This window comes from Anas acuta, chromosome 29, assembly GCF_963932015.1.
Source record: "Anas acuta chromosome 29, bAnaAcu1.1, whole genome shotgun sequence".
Taxonomy (NCBI): Eukaryota; Metazoa; Chordata; class Aves; order Anseriformes; family Anatidae; genus Anas; species Anas acuta.
In genome coordinates this window covers 3,232,438-3,248,360 of record NC_089007.1, presented here as the reverse complement: position 1 = coordinate 3,248,360, position 15,923 = coordinate 3,232,438, and the positions used below count along the sequence as shown (strand labels likewise).

At 69.0% G+C, this 15,923-nt stretch overlaps 2 protein-coding genes across 4 annotated transcripts; one reads left to right on the top strand and one right to left on the bottom strand.

The window, feature by feature from the left end:
• The first annotated feature begins 368 nt into the window (after positions 1-368).
• On the top strand, positions 369-10,604 carry CSRNP2 (cysteine and serine rich nuclear protein 2). Of its 2 annotated transcripts, XM_068663635.1 has the most exons (5): positions 369-554; positions 4,981-5,234; positions 5,550-5,809; positions 6,744-7,040; positions 7,319-8,250. In XM_068663635.1, exons 2-5 carry the CDS (start codon positions 5,084-5,086, stop codon positions 8,198-8,200), a joined length of 1,590 nt encoding a protein of 529 aa, XP_068519736.1. In that variant the 5' UTR covers positions 369-554; positions 4,981-5,083; the 3' UTR covers positions 8,201-8,250. The 2 variants fall into 2 exon arrangements, with proteins under 2 accessions (XP_068519736.1, XP_068519735.1); XM_068663634.1 differs by lacking the exon at positions 369-554 and having other exon boundaries at positions 4,862-5,234; positions 7,297-10,604.
• Positions 10,605-10,712: 108 nt separating this feature from the next.
• LETMD1 (LETM1 domain containing 1) lies at positions 10,713-15,053 on the bottom strand. Of its 2 annotated transcripts, none has more exons than XM_068663640.1 (9): positions 14,505-15,053; positions 13,745-13,907; positions 13,538-13,653; positions 13,156-13,238; positions 12,574-12,760; positions 12,361-12,462; positions 11,991-12,143; positions 11,793-11,889; positions 10,713-11,481 (listed from the first exon to the last, which is right to left on the bottom strand). In XM_068663640.1, exons 1-9 carry the CDS (start codon positions 14,697-14,699, stop codon positions 11,411-11,413), a joined length of 1,167 nt encoding a protein of 388 aa, XP_068519741.1. In that variant the 5' UTR covers positions 14,700-15,053; the 3' UTR covers positions 10,713-11,410. The 2 variants fall into 2 exon arrangements, with proteins under 2 accessions (XP_068519741.1, XP_068519743.1); XM_068663642.1 differs by having other exon boundaries at positions 13,756-13,907; positions 14,505-14,665.
• Between the last annotated feature and the right edge of the window lie 870 nt (positions 15,054-15,923).

Here is a 15,923-nt window from a genome sequence, read left to right as displayed (position 1 = left end):
AAATTAATTGTGGTGGGGTTTTTGGGGGTCGTGCAGGGCGGCCGCAGGAGGCGATGGAAGCCCCCAGCTGGAAACAAGGGGGGACGAAGTGCTTGGAGTGGGGGTGAGGAGGAGGGTTTTTAATTACGGAGCACATGATTAAAAGCGCCTAATTAATAACTCAGGTAATCAACCAGGCCAGGCCCGGCGCCCACTTCCGCACTCCATTTCCCATCGCCCCCCGCGGCCCTCCCCGCTCCCGGCTCCCCTCACGCCTCTTTGGACTCGCTTTCCCGACACCCCCTGCGGCGGGCGCGGCGGGGGCGGGGGCGGGGCCGTCACGTGACGCGGGGTATATAAGGGGCGGCGCGGGGCCGGCGGCCCCATTGTTGTCGGCGAGCGGCGGCGGGGCGGGACCGCGCGGCCGCAGCCCCAGCGCCGAGCCGCCCCGGGGGCCGCCCCCGCCCCGCCGGCCCCGCCCCGCCGCCGGACCCTGGCCTCGGGGCCCCCCCACGGACCCCTCCCGGGACCCCCCCATCCCGAAGGCCCCGCCGCTGCCTCGCCCCGGGGAGACGGTGAGTGGGGAGGGGGGGGGGCGGTGGGGTAGATGGGGCCTGGGGGGGGTAAAGGGGGGAGGGGAGGGGGCTATAGGGGATGGGGGGGGATGTATGGGGTGAGGGGGGGCTATAGGGGATGGGGGGATGCAGGGGATGGGGGGGCTGCAGGTGGGGGCCTGTAGGGGATGGGGGGGGATGCAGGGGGCGAGGGGGGGCCTATAGGGGATGGGGGGGCTATAGGGTATTGGGGGGATGGAGCTGGGGGCCTATAGTGGATTGGGGGTCTATAGGGGATGGGGGGGATGTATGGGGCGAGGGGGGCCTATAGGGGATGGGGGGGCTATAGGGGATAGGGGGGGTTATAGGGTATTGGGGGGGCTGCAGCTGGGGGCCTGTAGGGGATGAGGGAGGTCTATAGGGGATGGGGGGACTATAGGGGATTGGGGGGGGGCTGCAGCTCGGGGCCTATAGAGGACGGGGGGGGCTATAGGGGGTGAGGGGGGATCTGTAGGGGATGGGGGGGCTCTGCAGCTGGGGCCTTATAGGGGATGGGGGGCCGTATAGGGGATAGCAGTGGCCTATAGGGGATGGAGGGGGGCTATCAGGGATGGGAGGGGGCCTATAGGGGGGTCTCTGGGGGATGGGGGGGCACTCTGCAGCTGGGGGCCTGTAGGGGATGAGGGGGGGATATAGGGTATCGGGGGGGCTCTGCAGCTGGGGCTGTATAGGGGATTTGGGGCTATAGGGGATGGGGGGGCTCTGCAGCTGGGGGTCTGCAGCTGAGGCCCTATAGGGGATGGGGGGGCTATAGGGGATGGGGGGGTTCTGCAGCTCGTGGCCTCTAGGGGATGGGGGCAGCTGGCATCGTCCCTTTGCTGTCTGGGGGCCTGTAGGGGATGTGTGTGTTTGGGGGGCTGCAGGGGATGGGGGGGCTGTGGGGTGGGGGGGTCGTGGCTGTCACCCCTCAGAATTGGGGCCCCAGGGGAGCCCTGGGCTTTTGGGGAGCCCCCCAGGGGGACCCCAAGCAGAGGTCACGGAGGAGACCCCAGGCAAGGAGGGGCTGGGGGCAGCTCGGGGGGGGTCCTTGGGGTCAGGGGCTGCCCGGGTTCCCCCCCAGGCCCTGTGGGTGCCCGGGGGGATTTCGGGGGGAGCCGTGAGGGTGGGGGCACGGCTCCGAGCCCCTCGGGGTGCCCTTGGCCTCGGGGTGAGACCTCCCGGGGTGGCCCCGGGCTCGGTGCGAGCACCGGGCGCAGGCCCCGCGGTGCTTTTTGGGGTCGGCCCTTCCCACCCTGCCCGCTGAGCCCGGCCTGGAGCCGCGATTTTGGGGCTTTTTCTGCTGATTTGGATGCTCGTTGCGTAAGGCGCTGCCGGGGGGGCCTTGCCCGGATTGATTCGCTGCCTCTGCTTTTAGGGTGGGAGAGAAACCAAATTTTGGGTGGTCTGGGGGGTTCCCCAGGGCACCCTGACCCAGGGGGGTTCCCCAGGGCACAGCACCCCTGGGACGGGGTCGGCTCGGGGCGCAGCGGGTCCCTAAATTGCCCGACCCCTTTGGGAAGGCTCCGAGCGGTGCCCCCCGAGCTCCTCGCCCTCACTGAGCCCTTTTGGGGTCGGTCCCGTTGTGGTGGAGGCGATTTCATCCCCGCTGACCCCAGCTCCAGCCCTCGGGCACGGCCTGGGCCTGGTGGGGTTCCCCAAAGCCTCGTGCTGGGGTTCCCCAAATTCTCGTGCCGGGGTTCCCCAATTCTGCTCAGCGCCCAGTTACCCCGTGGGTGCCGGTGATGCTCCCCGACCACCCCACAGCCCGGGGGGTGCTCCTCAGGCTTAGGGGGGGAGCTCAGCGCCCCGGCGTTTTCGGAGGAGCTGCGGAGCGGGGTCCAAGGGGTTTTTTTTTTGGCCCCCCCTTGGCCTCAAGCAGCCCCTCCGGGGGCGCATGGGGGGCGCGCGCTCATCGGGGGAGCCGCCAAGGGCGCCCGCAGCGTGCCACGGCCGAGCTGCGGGGCTGCTCCGGGCCTCCCTCCGTCCGAGCCCCCCCGTCCGTGTGTCCGAGCCCCCCCTGTCCGTGTGTCCGAGCCCCCCCTGTCTGTGTGTCCGAGCCCCCGGCTCTCTCTGCAGCTTTGCTCCGGGGCCGGCGGCGCTGCGGCTGCTCTGCGGCGCTGCTGCCGCGTCATCCCCGGCTCCTGCTGCAGCGCGGCGAGCGCCGGCCGAGCCCCTGCGGGGTGGGATTCCAGCCCGGGGAGCAGGAACCCGGCCCCCGGAGGGGCCCTTTGCCCCCTGCCACCGCTGCCCCTGCTCCCAAAGGAAGGGAAACGGCCCCAAATCCAATCCCCCGGCAGCCGCGGGGGATGCTGAGCCGGGCGCCGCAGCGGAATGAAATGGGAAAATGGGCTCCTTGGGGTTTTTCTCCCCGCTCCCGGCTTTTTTTTTTCCCCCGTTTCTTCATCCTGCCCGCCCTGCTGCGGCCTCAGACATCAGCAGCGGGGTCGGGGTGATTTTGGGGCATGGGGGGGCTCGAGGGCTGCGCGCTGCCCTCTGCTCCTGCGGGGCCGATGCCCGCCTGAGTGCGCCCCCAGTGACCCCAGTTCATCCTGGGCTGCTTTTTCCACTGGTGTCGATAAACCTGGGGGGGGTCTCCCCACTGCTCACCCCCCCCACCCCCCCGTCCTCTTCCCGCAGCCCCCTGCGGGTGTCTCCGTCCCCCCCCTCCCTCCCTCTTCTCCCCCATCTGCTGGAACAATCGGCCTTTGCTGCCTCGCGGCCGGCCGAGGAGCTGCTCTCTGCTGGGGGATTCGTGGGCAGGGGTGGACGGACGGACAGACGGGCGGGTGGGTGGACAGACGGACGGACAGACAGACGGACAGCGGTGTCTCTCTGGTGCCGGGCTTTGTGCAGGCTCAGCCCCCGGGAGCTGGGAGCAGGAGGGCTCCTTCCCACGCCCGTAGGTCAGCGAAGGTCGTCTCCCTTCCAGGCTGGAATTTGGGGTTATTTCACGCGGATTGGGTGTCGGACGCCTCTCGACATTGTAAAACCCGGGAGGCTGTGCGGGTTTTGGCCTCTTGCTCTTTTCAGGCCACTTGAGAACCCAACCCGGCCCCCTCCAAAATCCCGGTGCCGCTGCACCCAAAGGCGCTGCCCTCGCTCCAGCCCTGCGAGGTGCTGGGCTCGAATTTCTGCTTGCCTCCTGCCCCAAAATGAACGAAACCTGCAGGGGATGGCAGGGAGCACGGGGGTGCCACAATGTCACCCCCACAACACCCGGGCAGGGTCCCAGACCCCACGGGGACGAGAAACCAGCAAGGCCAGGGGCAGGGGGCTGGTTTGGAAAGGGACGTGGTGGCACGGGGGATTTGGTGCTGGTTCATTGGGGCAGGGGTGCTCGAGCCACTGTTTCCTGCCCTCACTTTAATTTTGGGGCTCATCCACGTCCGTCTGCAAGCACCGCGCTGCTCCCAGAGCTGCTCCTTCCCCCTCCCCAGCACCACGATTACCCAATTCCCCTAAAAAAAAAAGGCTGATTTTAAGCCTGGGCTCAGCCAAGCTGGGGCAAATCGTGCTCAGACAGCGCTGCCTTTTTGGGGCAGAAAACGAGATCCTCTGCAGTGCTGGGGGCTCCTTGGGGCGCATCCACTCTGGCTGCACCTTCCTGGTGGACGGATGGACGGACGGACGGACGGACAGACGGATGGATGGACGGATGGATGGATGCAGTCTCCCGGAGCCGTTTGTTCCGTTGCCATGAGAACCGGCGCTGCCGCACCGAGGGACGGGGATGGAGCCACCCGCATCCACAGCAGCCTCGGCTCTGCCTTTCCCCAGCCAGGGGGCTCCCCAAAATCCCCCCTTGCCCAGCCCTTCCAGGCTTCCCAGCGAGATCCGGCGGCTCCCCGTCCCTCGGATGCGTCCGGGTGCTGCCAGGCAGGGCTCTCCCTCTGGTGGGGGCTACAAATGGGGCTGAGCCCGGCTCTCGGCCGGTCTGCGGCCAGGGGGAAGCGCTGCGGTTGTTTAAATGGGAATAAAACGTGTTAAATGGGAATTAAACGTGTTAAATGGGAAGGAAATGTGGGCAGGAGGAGCTCGCCTCTGCCCCTGGGCCCTCCCCAGCTCCGGGCTGGGTCCCTCCGCCCCGCGGGTCCCTGCGCCCTCCTTGCCAGGCTCCATCCCGAGGGCTCTGCCTGAAAATCGGCCGTTTTTTAGCAGCTCTCGGGGCCTCTGAGCCGGGTCCCGGGGGTCTCGCAGCTCTCCTGGCTGTTTGGGGGAAGCTTTGGGGCACCCCAGGTGTCGCTTTGCTTATCCACAAGCGCTGCCAAAGCACCGCAGCTCCGTACCCCTGAGAGCAGGGCGGTGGGGCTGGGGACCGTCACCCTCCCCGGGCTCGGGGTGCTCTGGTGAGGGAGGAAGGGATCAGGATCGGTCCCTGGGTGCTGACTTTCTTTCCCCGTGCCCACAGGTCCGTGGCGAGCCCGCCGGCAGCTGGGGCTGGCGCTGGGGAGCCGGTGGCAGGTCCCCCCCCCGCCCGCTGCGCGCCCCCTCTCCATGCGAGCCGCGGCCAAATGGATGCGATCGCGAGCGGCGGCCTCAAGAGGAAGTTCGAGGACGCGGACGTGGGCTCCCCGGCCTCCAACTCGGACGATGAAATCTCCAACAGCGACAGCGCCGACAGCTGCGACAGCGTCAACCCCTCCAGCTCCACCGGCTTCATCCGTGAGTGACCCAGGACAGGGACAGGGACGGTCCCTGGAGGTGCCGCGGTGCCACGCTGCTGGCTCAGCTCTGCCCACGCTCAGCCCTTTCCAGCTGGGAGATGGCGAGCGTCCATCCCCGAGCCTTTATTCCTCCCGCTCCTTTCCCAGCCCCTGCCCAAACCTTTGGGTGTCTGAACGGGGGGAGCAGCCCAGGGCTGCTGGCACGAGCGAGGGGCGCGGAGACGCCGCTCTCCGGGGGTGGGAGGCCGGCATGGGGCACCGAGGGGGCTTCTCTTCCTGCTCCAACCCCTCCTGGGGCTCGTCCTCCCCGCAGCCACCTCCATCCTGAAGAGGCAGAAGCAGCTGCGCAGGAAGAATGTTCGCTTCGACCAGGTGACGGTGTACTACTTCGCCCGGCGCCAGGGCTTCACCAGCGTGCCCAGCCAGGGCGGCAGCTCGCTGGGCATGGCGCAGCGCCACAACTCGGTGCGCCGCTACACGCTCTGCGAGTTCGCCCAGGAGCAGGAGGTGAACCACCGGGAGATCCTGCGGGAGCACCTCAAGGAGGAGAAGCTCCACGCCAAGAAAATGAAGGTACGGCCGCGAGCTGCAAAGGGAGCGCACGGGGAGGGGGGGACCCAGGCTGCTGCTTTGTCTGGATTTTGGGGTAGTTCAGCTCTGTTCTGTGCCTTTTTTTTTTAACTTCTGTTGCCACTGCTCTTTGCCCGGTTACTCCGACGCTCCCCCCTTCCCTCCTGGAGAGCCCGGACAAACCTCTCCGGGGCTGTGCTGGTGGAAATTCCAGTCTGGGAAGTGGCTGTGCCCAGGGAGGATCCGGATCCAGGTCCGGGTGGCTCTGCCCGTTCCCGTTCCCCAGCCCGTCCCCAATTACAGGCGCAGGGTGCGCGCCCTTGGGCGTTGCCTCGGGGCCGGGCTTCGTTTCGCAGCGATGCTTCGTTTAGTGCCAGCCTTTAATCAGGCTGCTGCTGCCATGACAACGTGCTTGGCAGAGGGACGCAGGCCCAGCCGGCCGCCTCGGTTTTATCATTTTTTATCATTTTTTATCATTTTTTCTTAGCATTTTGCTTTGCCGACGGCTCCACGCGCTGCCCATGGAGCCACGGGGGCCAGAGGGGCTGGCGACAGCCCCTGGGTCCGGCTGCATCTGCCCGGGGAGCAGCAGGGCCGGGGTTTGGGGGCTGAGAACAGGCTGGACCCCAGCAGGGAGGCGAAGTTGTGTCCTCAAATTCCTCCTCTCCCAGGGCCCAGGTATTTTTAGGAAGCGGCGACCTCCTTTTGTCGTGCTCCTTGCAGGGAGGAGGGAAGGCGGCGGAGCCTCTGCTCTGATCTCCTTCATGTTTTTTTCCTGTAAACTGCTGCGTGGGACCAGGGGGCTGGGGATGGGCTCGATCCTTCCCGCTGGCTCTGCCCCGAGGCGCGCAGTCGGGGTCGGCGCTGGCCCCCAGGGGACCCTCAGCCCCCCCCCAGCATCGCTGCGGGGTCTCAGCCCTGTCCCCCCGCCCCGCAGCTCACCAAGAACGGCACGGTGGAGTCCGAGGAGGCGGAGGGGCTGACGCTGGAGGACGTCTCGGACGACGACATCGACGTGGAGAACGTGGAGGTGGACGACTACTTCTTCCTGCAGCCCCTGCCCACCAAGCGGCGCCGGGCGCTGCTCCGTGCCTCCGGCGTGCACCGCATCGACGCCGAGGAGAAGCAGGAGCTGCGAGCCATCCGCCTCTCGCGGGAGGAGTGCGGCTGCGACTGCCGCCTCTACTGCGACCCCGAGGCCTGCGCCTGCAGCCAGGCAGGCATCAAATGCCAGGTGAGTCGGGGAGGGAGCTGCCAGCACCCAGCCTTCAGCCTGCCCGCGGTGCCGGGCTCTCCGTGAGACGTGGAGAGCTGAGAAAAGGGACTGGAGGAGAGGGGTGCACGGCCCCGGTGTTGTTTTGGGGACCCCTCGCAGGGAAAACCTTCCCAGGGGTCGAGCCCCTGTTGTGGGGTGGCGTTTGGGCAGCGGTGGGGCTGGTTCAGGAGGCAGAAATCGGCGTCATGCAGGCTCCCGGCGCCGCCGTCCTCAGCTGCGGCGTCTCCCTCCGGCAGGTGGACCGCATGTCCTTCCCCTGCGGCTGCTCGCGGGACGGCTGCGGGAACATGGCCGGCCGCATCGAGTTCAACCCCATCCGCGTGCGGACTCACTACCTCCACACCATCATGAAGCTGGAGCTGGAGAACAAGCGCCAGGGAGCCCGGCCCGCCGAGGAGGAGGCGGCGGCGGCGGCGGCGGCAGCGCAGGGCTCCGGCAGCGCCTGGCCGGGGACGCAGCCCCCGGAGACGCAGGACTTCCAGGAGTTCATGGCGGAGAACGAGACGGCCGTCATGCACCTGCAGACGGCGGAGGAGCTGGAGAGGCTGAAGGCCGAGGAAGACTCGAGCAGCAGCTCCGGCGTGGAGAGCTTGGGCGTCTGCATCCTGGAGGAGCCCCTGGCCGTGCCGGAGGGTTTGTGCCCCGGCCTCGCCGCCCCCATCCTCATCCAAGCCCAGCTGCCGCCGGGTTCCTCCGTCCTCTGCTTTGCCGACGGCGCCGAGCAGGCGGCTGCGGCGGGCAACCAGCCCTACCTGAACGGTGGCCCCGTGGTCTACTACCAGGTGGAGCAGCGCTCCGTGCTGGGCACCAAGGGCGAGAGCGGCCCCGAGGAGCTGGAGGTGCCCCCGACGTACCCGAGCGAGAAGGACCTGGGCGTCATCTCCGTCCCCGTGGCGTCGCTGGTGACTTGCGGCCGCGCCGCCGCTGCTCCGAGCAAGGGAGAAGCGGCAAAAGCCCCAGCTCTGGAGGCTGCAGCCCCGGGCGAGGGCTGCTGTGGGGCCCCCGCCGCCCCCTTCGGCACAAACTCTCCGTCCCCTGCACCCGAGCAAGCCCCGGAGCGCGCACGGGAGCCGCCCGCCGCCGAGGAGCGCGCGCTGGGAGCCGCCCTGCCCGTCTGAGCGGCGGCGGGCGCCCCTTCCTCTATTTATTGACGGTTTTTGACGGACCAGCAGTGGCCACGTGAGGTTATTTAATTGTGGGGGGGTGGGAGGGGCGCGGGGCTGCTTTGTACAGGGGGGTTTTAGACGGACCCAGGCGGGTGCTGTGCGGAGGTGGCTCCTCGCGCTTGGCGCTGGGCCTGGGCGCGCTCCCCGGGACCACGGCGCGGAGCAGCGGACTCGAGGCCCCCGCGCTCGGCTGCTTTCAGGTGGCAGCGGCCCCGCTGCTCCCCCCCCCTCATCCCCAGCCCAGCAGGGACGGTTTTGGGGGACGGTTTTGGGGCCCGGCCACCGCCCGTGGCCGCTCGGTTGCCGTCCGCATGCGCACGCAGCCTCCTGCTCCCCCCCCCCCCCGTCCTCTGCAGCTCCCCGCTGCAGCGCCCTCCTGGGCACCTTTCTCCCCTTTTAACCAGAAGACGCCGTTTTTAGTTTATTTTTTTTTTTTAATGTGTTGAATGTTTACCGGGCTGGGCCGCAGCCAAGCAGCTCTCCGGGAGCCGCGCTGCCCCCTCGCACCCCAGCAGGGACGGGGCGGTGAAGACCCCGCACTGCTGGGAGGGGGCCCGAACCCCCCCCCTTCAGCGGCACAGCACGGGGCGAGGACGGCCCCTGGCCCCCCCCGGAAGGTTTTTTTTTTGTTCCTCACCTCGTTGCTTTTATCGACGCCGCGGGGGCAGCGTGGCAGGAGGAGAGCCCGGTCCGGCCACCAGCTCCGTCCGTCCTGCAGGAGGGGCAGATGTCTGTCCTGTGCGTCCCCTCCGTCCCCTCGGCGGGCGGTGAAAGCACTTTGCAGCCCCCCCCCGGGGCTTCGTTCCTTCGAGCTCCTCGCCCTGAACCCCGGGGGGTGTTTGGCAGGTGGGGGGGGGGCAGGACCCAGCGGTTTCCAGCTGTCCCCAGGGGCTGCTCCCCAGCCGGGGGGGGGCTCGATGCCATCCCAGCTCGGGATGGGCCCCCCCAGGAGCTCGGCGCTGCTCCAGCCCCAGCCACCCTTCGAGCACCCCCCGCCCGAGGGGCGCCATCCCCTGACCCCCCCGTTGGGCGCAGACGGACTCCAGCTGAGCAAACCTCGCAGCGAGGGGGAGAAGAGGGGCACCCGGACCCCCCCCAGGACCCCCCAGCGGAGGAGAAGCTGCCGAGCTCCGAAGCTGTTCCTGATGGGAACCCAACGCAGCCCCCGCGCCACCACCGCCGAACGCTGCTGCTGGCAGGAGCCCCCCCCCCCCCCCCCCCCCGCTCCAAAGGGCCGTGCGTGTCCCCCCCCCAGCCCTGGGGAGCCGGGGGGGGCGGCCTGGGACAGGCTGCGTCCTGCACAAGTGCTTGAATTGCTCGGGCCTCGTTTGGTTTCGCGGCTCCTCTCCTGCTTCTGCTCCGCGGCCGCTCGCTGGGGTCCCGGGGGGGGGGCACCTCCGAGCTGCTCCCCCCCCCTCGGGCCCTTTTGGTGCCGGTTAGGGTTAGGGTTAGGGTTCTCTGAACTCGTTTTCGGAAGCTTTGTGCAGAGCCCGGGGGGGTGCAGCTTTGGGGGGGGGGGGGGGGGTTGGGGCAGACCCCCAGTGACTGGGGGGGGGGCTCCAGCTTTGGGACTCGGTGCCTCCTGCCCCCCCCCCCCGTGCGCTCCCTCCAACCTTACCCAAGGGCTACGTCCCCGCGGGGGCTCTGGGGGGAGCGAAGCCTTACCCGGGGCCGTGCCCCCCCCCCCCAGCTCTCCGTCCTGGGGGGGGGCTGCCGTGCCCCCCCCGTGCAAAACTCTGCCAAGGCAGAGCAAACGCTGACACTTGAACAGGTTTAAATCTTCGGAGATTTTTTTGTTTTTTGGGGGGTTTTCTTGTTTTTTTTTTGTTTTTTTTTTTTTTCCTTTCCTTTTAACGAATTCAGCGCCCCCCCAGCTCCCACAACGCAGCCGGGCCGGGCTGGGGGGCTCGGGGGGGGTCTCTGCTCCTGGGAGTGACTCTGTTTTTACAGCTCGTTCGTGGTGCAATCAAAGCGTTTCTGCCTCCTGCCCCCTCAGCTGCGTGACGAACTGGTCAGCCCCCACTGGTGCTACTGGTGCTACTGGGCTGCTCGGGAGCGGTGGCACCGGCGCCCGGCCCCCCCCCCCCCCCCCCCCGGCCCCATTTAAATCCTATTTAAATCCCGACCCTGCTCCCCCCGACCTCGCCCCCCCCCCCTCACACTGTACGCAGGTGGCATTTCCCCCCCCCCCCCATTTCCAGTGTGAATCCAAAGCTTGTCAGGTCCTCAGCATTATTTTGTTTTTTTTTTTTTGTTTTTTTGGTTTTTTTTTGGCCTTTTACGTTCTTTTCATGGTGACAATGCTGTATTTAAAGAGAAATATTTAAGTGTAAAAATAAAGAAATGCTCAAACTTGCACCGGGAGTCGCTTTGGGGCTCGGAGGGCGCCGAGAGGAGCCCGGGGGGGGGCAAAACCAGAGCAGGGGCAGGGCCAGGGGGGGGCAGGGGGGAGCCAGGCGAGCCCTGCGCTTGCTTTTTTCTTTAATAAAACACAAAAAGCGGGGCCGAAACTCACTCCAGAGTCTCTCATGCACGGACCGCGCTAGGACAGCTGGTGAGGGGCTGGGGGACACGGGGGGGGGCACGGCGCAGGCTGCCCCCAGCCCCCCCAAATCCTTTCCCGAGGAGCTTGGAGCGGGGCAGGGCACGGAGGGCACCAGGCGCTGCTGGGGGCCACGTCCTCACCACCAGTACAGCCCAGTCCTTCCCAGTGCCTGGGAACAAAACACAGGGACCCCCCCCCACCTGGAAAATCCAGGGGGGGGGGGCAGGGGCTGGCCCTCGCCCCCCCCAGGAGCTGTTTGCATTAAGACTTCAGTGACACCCCCGGGATCCCCTCTGCACACCAGGGAACAGAGCAGCAGGGCCCAAGCTGAGCACAGCCCACCACAGGAAGCCCCCGGGGGCAGGGGGGGGGCACACGCCTGTTCCCCCCCCCCCCATCCATAAAGTGCCGCAGTTCAGGAGGTGAAAGGGAGCCGTGAGGGGCAGCGGGGACAGCGCGGAGGGACGGGGACCCCCCCTTCACCTGCGTGGCAGCGCCTCGGGGGGCAGCGGGGCTCCAGGCTCTGCCCGAGGTGCCGGGGATTGGGGGGGGGGGTTGCACGAGCCCCCCCCGGCGATGCTGCAGGCGAGGGGTCGCAGCCGGGGCCCCCCCCGTGCTCACTCCTTGGCCCTGAGGTAGTTGAGGCTCAGCAGGACCATGCTGTTGGCCAGCAGGGACACCTCGGACACTGCACGAGAGAGAGAGGCTGAAACCAAACGGCTCCCGGCACGCTCAGCCCCTCCCCGGGGGGGCTGGGGGGCTCCCCGGGGGGGCTGGGGGGCTCCCCAGGGCCTTTTTGCTCCGTTCCCAGCCCTTTATTTCCCCCCCATCCCCATTTTGCCCCCCCCCACCAGGACCCCTTCCCACCACGAGCTCCCCAGGGGCTGCGCCCTGAGCCTTTTCCCAGCCAAATTCCAGCGAAATCTCCCCAAAACGCGTGTCCCCCCCCACCACCACCCCCACCCCAGCAGGCAGGAGCTGCCCCTGCCCCCCCCTCACCTTGCAGCTTGCAGGAGAGCTGCAGCCACTGCTCCAGCCACGCTCTGCACTCTGCCAGGCCGAGCTGCGTCGAGTTCAGACCCCGGAGGTAGCAAGCCTGGGGGGGGGGAAAAACAGACAGGGGGGGGGCAGAAACGGGCCCCGGGGTCACACAGGGGACGGCCCCGGGCCCCCCCCGGGCACTGGAGCCTTCCTCACCGCCCTCAGCTCCTCCTCGGAGAGCTGCCCCAAGCCCAGGCGCAGCAGGGCCCGGTCCAGGTGCCGGATCTCCAGGACGTGGCCGCGCAGGCGGTGCCTCAGGACGAAGGCGGGCAGGCGGGGGGTGAGGAACAGGACCCGGCTCAGGGACCTCTGCAGCAGAGAAAAAGCCACCGAGCCCCCCCGTGAGACCCCCCCCGGGCACAACCCGAGCCACCCGATGGGAGCCGTGAGCACAGCCAGGAGGAAAACCAAGCAGGGAAGCGTTGGGAGCGCTTCTCCGAAGGAAAAATTAAAAAAAAAGGGGGGGGAAAAGGAGAAATTAAAGGGTTGGAGGAAAAAAAATCCGCAGGAGGGGGGGGGCGCTCACCACGTGGGACGCGTGCAGCTTGTTCAGCCCCAGGGGGGGCCCCGAAAAAAGGCTCCTGAGGGCGTACAGCTCGGCCACCCGCGGCTGCGCCCCCCGCTGCACCTGCAACAGCCCCCGGCGCTCATCACCGACACTTCCCGGGGGGGTGCCGGGCGCTGCTGAGCCCCCAGGGGGGTGCTGAGCCCCAAGGGGGGGTCGCAGCCCCCCGCCCACCTTGGTGCAGAGCTCCTGCAGCTGGGTTTGGAGCCGGGGCTCGGGCAGGGAGCTGGCGGCCAGGGCCAGGCTCTGCAGCACCTCGGTGTAGGCGGCGCTGCGGATGGCGTGGTAGGCGGCCAGGAACTCCCGCTGCTGGCTCGGCGTCCAGAAATAGCGGATGAGGAGCTGCCGGGGGAAAAAATACCTGGGGGGGCACAGGTGGGGGGGTCAGGGGGGGCAGCTTCGTGTGTGAATGAGCTGGGAAGGGCCTCGCTCGCTGAAGCAGTGCCCTGAGGGGGGGGGGCAGCCCCTCTCCCAGCCCCTCTCCCTGGATTTGCTCCTCCAAGGCCACGGCGAGCTCCTGAGCTTCAGGGGGGGGGGGGTGCATGGTGCTGCGGGGGGGGGCAGCCCCGTGCCGGGGGTGTTTGTGCCCCCCAGGCACGGAGCTGGCCGGGCCCCGGGCACGGAGAAGGGCAGGATTGCGAAAACGAAATGCCAGCCAACACAAAACGCCAGCAGGGAGAGGAGGAGCCCGCAGCGCCCCCCCCGGGAGGTTTTTTTTTTTTGGGGGGGGGGGAAGGGGGAGGGGGGGGTACTCACATCAGGACGATGACCAAGAAGTTGGCGAAGGGCGGGATGGCGAGCAGCCCGACCGGGATGGCCTTGAGCACGTCCCTGCGGAACTGCGGCCGAGAGCGAAGCAGCAGGAAAATCAAAGAGCTGGGGGGGCTAAAACCACCCAGCCCCCCCCAAAATCCACCCAGCCCCCCCCAAAAAAAACACCCAGCTCCCCCAAAACCCACCCAACCCCCCCCAAAACCAACAGCCAGGCACCGAATCCCACCCAGCTCCCCCCAAAAGCAGCGTCCCAGCCCCAAGCACAGCTCCCAGGCCCTGATTTTGGGCAGGAATCACTCATACATGTCCCGTACCGTCCCCCCCCCCAAAAACCAGCCCCGTTCCCCCCCCCCCCCCCCCGTACCTGCCGCAGCCTCTCCATGTCCCTGTAGGGCAGCTGCTGGGGGCTCAGCCTCTGCCGGGCCATGTCCTGCCGGATCCTCCGCACCGCCCTCACCTCCAGCAGCACCGACCGGACCCCTGCGGAGGCGGCGGTGAGGCTCCCCCCGGTGGGGGGGGGGCACCGGGCAAGCTCCGGTGGGGGGGGCCGTGTGCTGGGGGGGGGTCTCACCGTGCCCCCACCTCCGGTGAAGAGGGCGTAGAGGCCGTAGAAGCGGGGGAAGGAGCGCTGCAGGAAGCGCTCGTAGCGCCCGTTGAGCCGCTTCAGGCCCCGCAGCACAGCCGCCAGGGCGCCCCGGGAACCGGCCTCGGCGGAACGGCAGCGAACGGAGATCCTGGGGGGGGGAAAACGGGGGGGGGGGGCAGCCGGTTTTGGGGTGGGGGGGGTGAGGAGATGGCCCGGTACCGGGCTGCTGGTACCCGGTACCCTCCCTCCTCCGGTGCTGGGGGGCGTGGGTGGTAACCGGGGGGTGGGGGGGGTCTGGGGGTGGTACCGGGGGTGGGGGGGGCACCGGGGCCGGTAACCGGGGGGTGTGGGGGGGGGAGCAGGGGCTGTACCGGGGGTCTCAGGGTCGGTACCGGGAGCTGGGGGGGGTACAGGGGGCACCACGGCCAGTACCGGGGGAGGTGTCAGAGGCCCGGGGGTGGTACCGGGGTGGGGGGGGGGGGCACGGGGCACCGGGGCCGGTAACCGGGGGGGTGTCGGGGGGTCCGGGGGTGGTACCGGGGGTGTCACGGGAGGTACCGGGGGCTGGGGGGGGGGGCACGGGACACCACGGCCGGTACCGGGGGGGGGTCGGGGGGCTCGGGGGGGGCACCGGGGGCTCGGGGGGGGCACGGGGGCACCGCGGCCGGTACCGGGGGGAGGCACCGGGGAGGGGAGGGGGTCCCAGGGCCGGTTCCCAGGGCCGGTACCGGGGGTCCCGGCTCACCTCAGCGCCCCCCGCGGGGGTCGCGGCTCCAGGAGGCCCCAGGCGGGGCCGGGCCCGGGGCCGAGCCTCCAGAGCGCCCCGCGGGCCCCCGCCAGGCTCAGCGCCATCTTGGCGGCCGCCCACGTGACGCGGCGGGAGGCGGTGCGCGGAGCGGTCACGTGAGCGCCGCCGGAAGTGGCCGCTGGGCGCCGCCATCTTGGGGGCTCCGCCGTGCGGGGCCGGCCCCGGGAGGAGCGGGGGGGACCGGGAGGGGTCGGGGGGGGGATGGGGAGGGCTCGGGGCTCTCCTCCGCCTCTCGGGACCCCCCCAGCGAGGCGCGGAGCCGCTCTGTGGGCCTGCTCCCCCCCCCCGGGATGCTGCCCCTGCTCGGTACCGGCCCCGGTGGCAGCGGCCCCGCTGTCCTGCACCGAGGCCCCCAGCCCGTCAGGCCCCGGTGGGCCCCGGTGGTCGCTACAAGCACCGCAGGGACCGGCCCTGCTCCACCACGGCCGCTCCTGGCCCCCCGGTGCCTTCCCCGTCACCCTCCCCAGCACCACCGGCACCGGGCCCCGTCCCGGCACCCCCCCGGGGCCCCGGGCGAGGCCTTCCCAAAGGAAACGAGCTCCCGGAGGAGGGCCCGGAGCCGCCCTCGGCCGCAGCCGGTGTGCGTGGGGCCGGTCACGCACACCAGCATCTCCTACGTGCTGGCTGCTGCGGGACTGCGCACTCAGCGCTTGCTTATCGGAGGCACCGGGGGCACCGGGGCCTTTCGCCGGTGTCAGAAAGCCGGGGGTTATCGCGCTGCACCCCTGGGCTTCAGGCCACTGGGGCTCGGTGATAATTCCCCGTATTGATCCGGCCCCGGAGGGATAACGCTTTATCAGCACTGCACGTCCCGGCAGCTGGGGAACGCGCGGCGGCGGCGGTTGGGTCCCTAATCGGTGAAACAGCCCCGGTGGAGCAGAGTCCAGGTCCCGCTCGCTAATTACAGCCGCGCTCCTGCTGCTCCACCAAAAACCCTTTCAGTTGTGCCGGGAGCCGATAACGCCACCCGGGAGCACACAAGGCCACCGGCAGAGGCCCCGCATCAAAGCTGGCGGCCGCCCGGGGGGGCGTTCGGCCGGCGATAGCGCGGGCATGGCCGGGGCTGCTGGGCCCACAGCCCCCTGGGGGACTCTGCCCGCGGGGCGCAGCAGGGCGGGGACGCCTCTTATAGCCGGCGGCCGCGCGCCCGGTAGCAGCAGCGGCGTCGAGCCTCGCGCCATGCCCCACCGGCACCGCCTGGAGCCCGGCCCCGCCGCCTGCGAGCTGGGTGAGTGCCCCGCGGCTGGGCCACACGGGTTTTTTCTCCAGTTCGGGTGTTTTTGGGGATATTGTTCGGGCAGAGGTTGGACTCGATATTCTCGAGGTCTCTTCCAACCTAGATGATTCTGTAGACGG